Here is a 10,764-nt window from a genome sequence, read left to right as displayed (position 1 = left end):
CTTTTAGCTTGACAAAAGAGCCTTTTATTTAATTTGTGCAATTCGTGGAGAAGTTGCTCCTTGTGACATTACTTGTTACTGCTTATGCATGGGAGATATGTTGGTCATCGTCATCAACTCAAAAACATCTAATTTCCAAACTACCAAAATATTGTATCTATTTAATCTATTACGTGTTCAATGGGGGTAACGATCTGGGTCGCCTTTAATCAATGCCACGTTTCCAGTTTGGTCCTAAAATAATGCAAACATATTTATCCAGATAATAGAATCACTCCATTATTCATAACAAAAAATATTAGTAGTACTTTGTAATTTGTAATAATATTGATTTATTTCAAAAATTCCAACATCTAAAATGGTGATTTGTGCACGATTTTTTCATTATTGGTAGATTTTTTTTGAGAAACTAAAGCATTAAGGAAAACTGAAATAGACCACATGATTTTTTCATGATTGCTGGATAGTCAGAAAGAATAAAGAAAATATGGAAAAGAAAAGAATACGAAAATATGGCCCATATAGGTTATATATTTAGTGTCACTTAATCAACTTGTTTCCAGCTCTTAATAACATGTGACAAATATCAATGAACAATGTAGTCATACTAACATATGAAATTAAATATGACTACGAGAAAAATGTACATCTCTGCATTGCTTATTTTATTCATACTCCTGAAATGTATTAATACATCTTTCTACTGATAAACTGAAAATCCAGAATGCGTAAGCTATAGTATTACGCCATACAAGTATCAAACCTCATTATTATGAACACTTATAGGAAAAGCATGTCGTGGATAGCACCATTCAATATCAGCTACAATTGTTGCATTGATCATATGCAAAGCAGCCACTACCTCAATCATGTTGATTCTTTCATCTGCTGAAACGGCTAAACATTTCATTGCCAATCCCAATGTTGATAACATGCATTTCTCCTTGGCTGAGTAATGTTTATCTTCCCTTGATAACAGATCCTGTGCCACCATTTCAACAGCTGCATTTTGCTCGAGTGCTTTACTTACCCATTCTTTTAAACTTCTTTCTTCACCGAACATATCATCAGTTGGCTTCTTTCCAGTGAACATCTCTAGCAGCAGTATCCCAAAACTGTATACATCCCCATTTGTTGACACTTTGCCTTCCATTCCAAACTCTAATTGTATCACATGCACTCAACATTGTGTTAAAAATAAGTAAAACATTCATATTACACACACACACAAAAATATATATATATATATATATATATATATATAGGGGGAGCATTTGGGCGCATCCTTAATAACAGTCACAACGTACTTTCAACCACGTGCCGCCACGTTGCATGCAACATTGTAAACACTACCAGACAATATTCATTTGTGGAAGTTGTTGATGGATTTCTGCAGATTGCATTATACGTTGCATTTTATGTTGTTGAGTTTTACTTTATAAACATAAATTGTCTACAATGCAAAATAAACTATATATAAATGCAATTCGTCTATTTCTATAATGCAAATCTAACAATCTAGGTCTGCAATGCAAAAATTAACAATATAAAATGTAATTTGCTTATAACTAACAACAATTTGCCGAAATCCATCTAAAGCTTCTACAAATGTATATTGCATGTTACATATCACATGGCTGCACAAGGTTGGAAGTATGTTTTAACTTTGAAAATAGTTATTTTAAGTACATCCCTATCTTTATGGGTTGCATTAGTGTGTTAACTAATTTACAGTAATAACTAATAACTTTCAATAATGTGTATTAAAATTATCAGCACAAAGACATAATTTATCAACACCAGAAATATTGATAAATTTATGTCTTTGTGTTGATATTTTTAACATATAAAATTGATATTTAGTTATTACTATAAAAAGTTAGGATTTGATCACACCCTCTCTCTATATAAAATGAAACTGAAGTTGGGGCAAATGCATCACCTGGTGCCGCATAACCGACGGTCGCCATTGTTTGTGTTTGGATTACAGTTTCCCCTCCATAAAAAAGCTTGGAAATACCGAAATCAGCAAGATGAGCAATCATGTCTTGATCAAGCAACACATTACTTGGCTTTATATCACAATGAGCCACTGGGAATGTAAGACCATGGTGAAGATATTCCAAGGCAGCCCCAACATCTATTGCTATTTTCAATCTCTGTATAAGATCCAAACTATACATGTTGAAATGTAACCATTTATCCAAGCTCCCATTTGGCATGTATGTGAGAATCAATGCTCTAAACTCCATATGACAACAACATCCGATAACTCGAACTAAGTTTCTGTGTCGAATGCTGCTCAATATAGTCGATTCGACATCAAAGCTCCTTATTGCCCCTTGCAGGTCCAAGTTGAACACTTTTACTGCAACTTTCAATCCATCAGAAAGTGTTGCTTCGAATACAGATCCAAAGCTCCCTCTTCCAAGTAAGTTGGTCTCACTAAAATAATTGGTTCCTCGTTCAAGTTCAATGTAGGAAACTCTTCTGCATTCACTTACTAAAGGTGAATTATCATGGGAGAGTGCTTCTTTTTTCTTTTTACTTGTCCTTGTTATGAGCACGAGCATGAGCGAACATATCACCACAATGACAGAAAGAATCACCAAGGGCACTATGAATGTGTATAACCTTGATTTGTGATGATTTACTGGGCATGGTGAAACATGAAATGTGGTTGGACCACAAAGAGCTTGGTTATTGGAACCATTAAAATTGACAAGAAAAGGGAGGTGTTCCAAGGACTTGGGTATTGATCCGGAAAGATTATTGTAAGATAAATCTAATGTTACCAAACCTTTAACATTTCCCAGTGATTGAGGAATGGATCCGTTAAACCGATTATTGGACAAGTTAAGAAATGTTAAGGTTTGGCAACCATCAATAACGCTAGGAATTTCACCAGCAAATTGATTAGACGACAGATCCAAAACGTTGAGCATCTTTAACTTTCCAAGTTCAGGTGACAATTGACCGTTGAAAGAATTGGAGGACAAGCTCAAAATCACAAGGTCTGTCAGAGACCACAAGTTGGGAGGAATGGTCGAAGTCAATTGGTTGGAGTCTAAGTAGATATTCCTCAAGGATTTTACATCACCCAAACAATCAGGTATTGGACCCACAAGCATGTTACCAACAAGGATCAACTCCCCCAAATTATTCATTTTGCAAACCTCATTAGGGATAGACCCTACCAAGTGATTGCTAGAAAGATATATAAATTGGAGTTGCTTCATATTCCCTATTGTTGGTGGAATGATCCCATTCAACTGATTCCCAGCCAAACCTAGGAATAGCAAACTACTTAAATTTCCTATTTCGGGAGGAATAGCACCCATTATATTGCTATTTGATGCTTCAATAGTCTTAAGAGAAGTGGAAAAATTTCTTATTGAAGTGGGTAGGATGCCATTTATTGGATTTCCTGATATGCCCAAGGAATTCAGAAGTGGGCAACTTGTTAATGAAGAGAGAAATCCCAATTCCTGAGTTGGGGATTCAGCTCCACTCAAATTATTTTCGGAAAGGAAAAGTATTTGTAACTGCTTCAAATTACCAAAGTAGGGTATGGGGCCACTAAACGAGTTGGTAGATATGTCCAAGAGGGATAGTTTAGAAGCATTGGCAATGAAGGCTGGAATTGGGCCATTGAGTCTGTTATGACTCAACACAAGCTCTTGAAGATTGACTAGTGAATGGCCTGTATCCGAAGGCAGCGTACCAGAAAACTCATTGTACGATGCGTATAAATTCTTCATTGTTGAAATGTTGAATATGGAAGATGGGATCGGTCCATGTAAGGAATTGTTATACACATCGAGATGCTCGAGCTTTGGTAGTTTACCAATCTCATCTGGTAATTCGCCTGCCGTATGTATGTAAACAACACACTGTATTAATTATGCATGCCAAGTTGTACAATAATATAAATACAACTTTTAATTTACGTACACATTGCACATATTTGTCGGTGTAATTTGTTTAATTTTCAACAAAACGAGCTTCTAAGTGTGTAACAATGAAAGAATTGTTGATTTTGTAAAAATTTTAACGAATCTAACTAAGCATCATGCATGAAACCATAAAACAGAAGGAAGAAAGGATCATGTATATATACCTGTGATCTGATTGAAGCTTATTTGCAGCAAACTAAGCATGCTCATATTTCCAATAGCACGTGGGATGCTGCCACTGAGATTGTTGTTGGCTAATCCCAACATCCTAACATGTCTGCATTTCCACATATTTGGCGGAATTCGCCCTTCAAGTTGGTTCGAAATGAGATCAAGTGTTTGGATGTTGGGAATATTGTTGCACATATTGTCTGGGATCGGACCTGGGATTTTTGAAAATTCCATTTACACACTTACAAAGAGCATGCTTTCGAATATAGAAATTATTGTAAATTTATAATTTGGGGTACTGTTGTTAAAATTCATAAACTTTCGGCGAACTATGAAAGCACTATACAACTTTAAGACTGGTGTCAATTTCCCATACTGGTCATTCATCACACACAACAGGTTTACATGGCATATTTTATATTATTAGACATATATTATAGTTTGCATTTGCGGCAGGTCTGGATACCGGATGCCTTAGATACTAAGTTCGATCTTCGTCTATGGCATGCTTATTATATTTCTTTAGCTTATTATGATATTTTATCTGTATCTGTTTTATTTCTTATAATAGAACTAATAGTTAGAATATAAATTATAAGTTTTTTTTTTCTTTTTATTATTTTTCCATAATTGCATATTAGTTAGAATATGAATTCCTAACTTTTATTTCATTTTTTTGCTATAATGCCCGATCCTGACCCAATACCCAGCCGGTTTTGGTACCGGAAACCTGAAATAATGGGTTCGGGTACAGGTTTGGGTAGTTAATACTTATTAGGATTTTTCGGGTTTAGGTACCCAAAATCCATATTAAGGTACCCGGCTAATACCTGATTAAACTTGATAAATTATGTATTTATGATAAATATTTTGATTTAGTAAAGCCCCTATGGCCCGTAGGGTAAATTTATTTAGTCACATTTAGATTTATGAATGTTTTTAGTAAAATGCAACCAGATTTAGGGTTGCTTTGACATTTTATTGTTCTATTATCTAGAGTTTAATACTTCTTTACATTTGTGTTCTATTTTATTTAAACATCATGTTGCATTATTTATGTTCTTACTTATTATTTTTTAACATATAATTATATTTTCTCCATTTTATTTATATATTTACATAAAGTGTTTGTAAAAAAAAGAAAACGGTACAAGGAAATTGTAATGGCCCAAAATGGAATATGAAGCAAGTAGCTTAGGAGAAAGTGTATAGGAGTATCGTTTGGTGGTGATATGTTGGACCTGTGTGTGTGTGTGTGTAAATAAGGAAACAAAATCCTCACGTAAAGTAATCTCTAGAGAATCTCTAAAACTATATCTACAGATATCTTTCTTGATCCCTATCGGGCTAGGTCATTTTTGTTAACAAATTAGTTTTGTAATATCTCTACAAAAAAAAAATTTAGCGCATGTTTTGGCTACTTTGGTATGCCTGTGGTTTATTCTCATGTTAGGTTATTCTACGTTAAAATTTTGGTGGCATTTTGATTCATTTACTGTTCATTGTTTATTTTTGTTGAGTGCGCCATTTATAACACTATGATTGACCATTTCAGAATTTCGAAATAATCCCATCTTTGTTTTGAAAATATATATAGTATCATTTAAAAAATAGACATGAATTGATATTTTGAACACAAAAGTAGGAACTTCTACCAAATCTAGCTACAACTGTGTCAATTGCTTTGGTATTAATACTGTATTAACTGCATCACATCAAAAATTGGTATAGTACATTTGCTCAAAAAACTTTTTAGTTATATAATTGAAGTTTGTTACATTTTCGTATCAATCGATATGATTTGGCCTATATGTAACATTTTCATAAAAACTAACGGTTAACCACATTTTAAAGTCCAAAATTAGTCTCGTGCATTTGTACAAATATTCTATTTTTTTGCATTTATAAGTTTATTAGGCTTAGGTGTATATATAATTCATCAATTAGGTCAACATGGGGTTGACCGTTATCTTTTTGAACATAACCGTTAAATATATACCAAAATATATTGTTTATGACCAAAATATAAACACTTAATATATGTAGGACCAAATTTATTTTTTGGACAAATATAAGGGATCAAATATGAAATTTAGTGAAGAGTAAATTATTGATCATGAAACATAAATTTAAGATAAAGAACCCTAAAAATCATTTGATTCAGTTACCCATGAAAGTTGTGTAAAGTGCATTGTGGAAAGATGGGATACTTACCTGACAAACTATTGTTGTTTAAGGCCAACTGAGTCAAAGAAGATATGTTGAAAATGGAAGATGGAATATTTCCGGTTAGAGAGGCCCCGCGAATATCTAATATCTCTAGCCGTGAGAGATTCCCTAATTCTGGTGGAATTCCTCCTGAAATTGATACCCACTTTATTATAAATTTCTTAAATATAAGAAATAATTATTTAAACTTAAAATATTAATTCATTTGGTACTTCAATACTTGTCACATTTATTTTCTACTATTTTTAGAAAAGGACTCCACATTTCATTAATTCATTTCACTGACGACATTGCATTTCAAAATTAAAAATATGACTCACATTCAACTTATTTTTTTCACTAACATTCCTTTGCATTTCTTAAACTTCTAGTCTTCAACTAGTAACAAGTAATGTGGCGGAAGGAATGATTAGTCTTTTATAAATTAAAAAAAATATATATGGCGTCCATTTTCCAGTCCATATAACGTTGATGTGGCTTGCAGAAGGCCATTATTCAAGTTTTTATTTTATTTTTAACTTTAAGTGACATAACAGAAATGTCATTATTTTCTACCTTAATTTTTAAATTTGATATTTTTTGCTAACAGTATTTTCTATAAAATCACATAGATGGATGTAAAAGTGATGTGTGTTTACCTTGGAAATCATTCACACCCAAGTATAATTCTCTAAGCATCTTCAAAGCCCCAATTTCACTTGGGATTTTTCCATTGAAATGATTAAAGGATAATGCGAGGAGCTCAAGGTCTCTGCATTTCCAAATATTTGGTGGAATTTCTCCAGAAATTTGGTTGGCCGAAAAATCAACTGCTTTAATATTTGGGTGATTATCACATATACCACCGGAGAGTGAACCTGATATTTGATAGATCACATAGCATTATGTGGAAGACCCATATATATGCACTAGGAATTCTATTGAAAGTATATATGACTAATTAGTTTGCGATCAAATTAATTTATTGAATTCGCTACACGCACAAAAACATAAGTTTATCAGGATTCGAGACCTAGAGGTGCCAGTGCAGTAAATTAGATGCAAATTTAGTTACACTAACAAAGTGGCAATAAGGAATTGGAGATCTAGAATAAACACAACATATATATATTAGTAGAGATTCAAATGAGAAATCTTTTTTATGGCGAGAATCATTTTTATTCATTGAATCAAAATGATCTGCGATGCCTACATCTATTTAAAGGATAAAGCATGCATGCGTTTGAATTTTAAAAGAAGCAAAACTTCTACTATATTTATTTTTGAGTGATGCTAAATGGCCATATTATGGCCGGCCATTAAGAGTTAATTTAATCAATTTACATATATAAAAAAAATTAGAATTACCGATATAACCTTATATGCGTGTGAATGACTTGTGAGTTGGTATTTATCTTTTGAATTCCATTATGTAAAACACATTAATATCACGAATTACTATATACGCTGAGCAACAATCAAGAAATAATAGTAGTAATAAGTTGAGCAACAAATAATGCAAAGGATATAAAAGTAAAATCAAATAGTTTTAAACCAAAAATTTGAAAAAAATCAATTTTTTTGCTATTTAATCAATTTATGGCTGACCATAATATGACCACATAGCTTTATTCTTTATTTTTAGTGCATTTAATTTTTAGTGCATTTAATTAACGGTGAATGCAATAAGTTTTTACATTAAGTGCGTCAATCTCACATTCACATAACCAATAAAGGGTTCAAATAAATGCTTATTTCCTCTAAAAAATACAAACCTTGCACTTACTCTGTAGTATAATACTGCACTTAAACAAATAAAAAAATACTCACCGCGTCCCTAAAAATAGAAATTCTTTCTTTTTAGTATATTTTTTTTTCTTTTTAATGAGGTGAGACTCATTTTCCACTAGCATACTTATCTATCTATATCTCTCTTATTTTACCAATTTTGCATTAAAACATGTGTCGTTTCAAAAGTTCCTATTTTTAGGGAACGGAGGAGTAATAAAAAAGTTTTTAAATAAAGTTTCGGAATTAACAAATCCTAACAGCCATATGATTGAGGTGTGTAAATATATATCACAGAATTGATATGTAATGAAAATTTGCAACTTCTGGACCTTGGAATTGTTAAACAAATACTCCCTCTCAAAGAATATGCACTTTGGGTTTTGCACGAATTTTAATGCAAAATTAGTAAAGTAAAAGAGAGGTAGAGAGAAAAAATAATTAAAGTATTGTCAGTAGGGAATGAGACTCACCTCATTAGAGAGAAGAGAGTTTCCAAAATTGGATAGTGCATATTCTTGTGAGACGGACTAAAAAGAAGAGAGTGCATAATCTTGTGGGACGGAGGGAGTATGCCTGAATTTTACCTGAGAATTTGTTGTCGTATAGATTGAGTACTTCCAGTTTAGGCAAACTGTCCAACCATGTTGGTATTTCCCCGGTGAATGAATTTACTCCCACATTCATCACCTTCAAACGATGTAGTTTAGAGAGCTCAAAGGGTAACATCCCCGTGAAATTGTTGAAACTGATGTCCAAATAGTTAAGAAACGTTAGGTTTCCGAGATGTGGAGAAACAGTTCCAGCTAGGCTATAGTGAGTGAGATTCAAAGCGGTGACACGCCCGTGTTTGAGGCCGCATGACACACCAATCCAACTACAGACTGATGTGTTTTGTGACCAGTTGGTGCTTAAGAATGCATTAGGATCGGAAGTGATGGAGTTTTTGAAGAAAATAAGTGATTGTTTATCAGTGACAGAACTCAAGGAGAGGCCAAAGCTATTTAGTAACAAGACTAAAAGAGCAAAGGAAAAAGTAAGATTCTCCATTAGATTGCTGGCTTCGTTTCATTTGACAGATAATGTTTTTCATAACAGGTGTTTTATATAGTTATCATGTACGGTGTAATATGTATAATGCCAAATGGTTACTGATAACTTCGTGTAGTTTGATTTATATTTATTTAAAATGATATTTGTTTCAATTCTTTGAGTCTTCGTCAATGACATATCCGTCCAAATATGCAAGTGGAATATCTAAATGCATCACATATTTTTTGAAGCTGTAATTTCATATTCGTATAAGACAATATACGGAAAATATCTTGCGAGATAATGGACCAAATTCGGTATTGGGCTTGGGATTAAACCCTAAACCCACCGAATTAAATTCAGTGGCCCATTCCCTATCTGCTGACCCAAATGAAGTTGGCCCGTTACTTACTTGGGGTCTCCGATGGCTGCCGCATGGCACTCCACGAGGATCATGAACGCTGGCTGTTGGATGCAGGGTTGTGTTGTTGTGGAGTTAAACTAACCCTTACCCTCTCCGCCTCTCATTCTACATTCTATGCACTCTCTCTCTCTCCCTCTCTTCGGATTACTCTCTGCCTTCTCTCTAGAACTCTTCCCCCCCTCTCTCTCCTGAAATCGCCCCAATCTTCTTCTCCGGTTGCTCTAATCTCTGTTTCTGTGAGGTTTGATTACCCAAGATTATGCCAAAATTGTAGATCTATCAATAAAGTACAAAAATAATCAAAGACGGAGTGAATCTAGCCACAAAAACTTAATCCAAAATAGTGGTCTATGGAAGATAAGAAATGAGAGAATATGTACATGATGTGGAGTAAGAGTTACAACTATAAGACCTTGACCAAAACAATAGAAACAACCCTAAGCAACTTTAACTGGTGCATTAGAGTTACAATCTTCAAGAAATTTACCATTTTGATTACCATCAATCAGTGTGCCTACGAGATGAGAAATTAGAGTTACAACCATCAAGAAATTACCATTTTGCTTTGTCCTTTAATGTATATAGGTTTTTGTGATTTTTTTTCAATGTTCGACGTAACGTTCCTGAAACTAGAATTTTAAAAAATTAAAAATTCAGATTTTGTAGAAAATGACACTATGAATATTAAATAATTTAAATCATAATTACAAAGTCCTTAATCAATACCGTTAACTCAATTAGTATTAACATATCATATATTACCTTTTGATTTGTTTTTTTATAATATAGTGATTCTAATATTTTATAAAAAAAGGAAAAATATAAACTATATAACTTAAAATATTAAATAGATGGGTTAAGAACATAAAATTATTTTTTTGATTGAGCTTCAATTATATTAATTTTCTCAAAATTAAGAATCAAGAAATTAAAAGTCGTGCAAAAAAATATTTTTTGAAATTTGCTCTAGAAGCTACCGAGGGAATGGATCAAAATGGCATTTTTAATCCATATAAAGAATTTTAATTCGAAAAAAGACAAAGCAAAGAAATTAATCAAATGTGTATTGTAATCTTTTTGTGAAAAATGATGTAAATAAATATTTATTTTGTAGAAAATCATAATTCATCAAATTGGCGAAGAGATAATTTGTTGATGGAGAATTATAATTGGAGAAGAAAAAAA

At 32.7% G+C, this 10,764-nt stretch overlaps 1 protein-coding gene across 4 annotated transcripts; it reads right to left on the bottom strand.

Moving 5' to 3' along the window:
• Positions 1-644: 644 nt before the first annotated feature.
• Positions 645-9,914, bottom strand: LOC121782167 (probable LRR receptor-like serine/threonine-protein kinase At3g47570). Of its 4 annotated transcripts, XM_042179897.1 has the most exons (7): positions 9,568-9,914; positions 8,711-8,871; positions 6,995-7,213; positions 6,342-6,485; positions 4,121-4,339; positions 1,943-3,868; positions 645-1,161 (listed from the first exon to the last, which is right to left on the bottom strand). In XM_042179897.1, exons 1-7 carry the CDS (start codon positions 9,609-9,611, stop codon positions 758-760), a joined length of 3,117 nt encoding a protein of 1,038 aa, XP_042035831.1. In that variant the 5' UTR covers positions 9,612-9,914; the 3' UTR covers positions 645-757. The 4 variants fall into 4 exon arrangements, with proteins under 4 accessions (XP_042035831.1, XP_042035830.1, XP_042035833.1 ...); XM_042179896.1 differs by lacking the exon at positions 9,568-9,914 and having other exon boundaries at positions 8,711-9,235; XM_042179899.1 differs by lacking the exon at positions 9,568-9,914 and having other exon boundaries at positions 8,597-8,723.
• Positions 9,915-10,764: the final 850 nt, after the last annotated feature.

Source organism: Salvia splendens, chromosome 20 (genome assembly GCF_004379255.2).
Source record: "Salvia splendens isolate huo1 chromosome 20, SspV2, whole genome shotgun sequence".
Lineage (NCBI taxonomy): Eukaryota > Viridiplantae > Streptophyta > Magnoliopsida > Lamiales > Lamiaceae > Salvia > Salvia splendens.
Note: the sequence above shows the minus strand (reverse complement) of the source record. Positions and strands in the feature narration are given on the sequence as shown.

Coding starts and splice junctions, on each gene's coding strand:
- LOC121782167 (XM_042179896.1), bottom strand. CDS start 9,173: ATGGAGAATCTTACTTTTTCCTTTGCTCTTTTAGTCTTGTTACTAAAT. Junction 6,486..6,994: donor GGGTGTGAATGATTTCCAAG/GTAAACACACAT, acceptor TATCAATTTCAG/GAGGAATTCCACCAGAATTA. Junction 4,340..6,341: donor AAACAACAATAGTTTGTCAG/GTAAGTATCCCA, acceptor CAAAAATCCCAG/GTCCGATCCCAGACAATATG.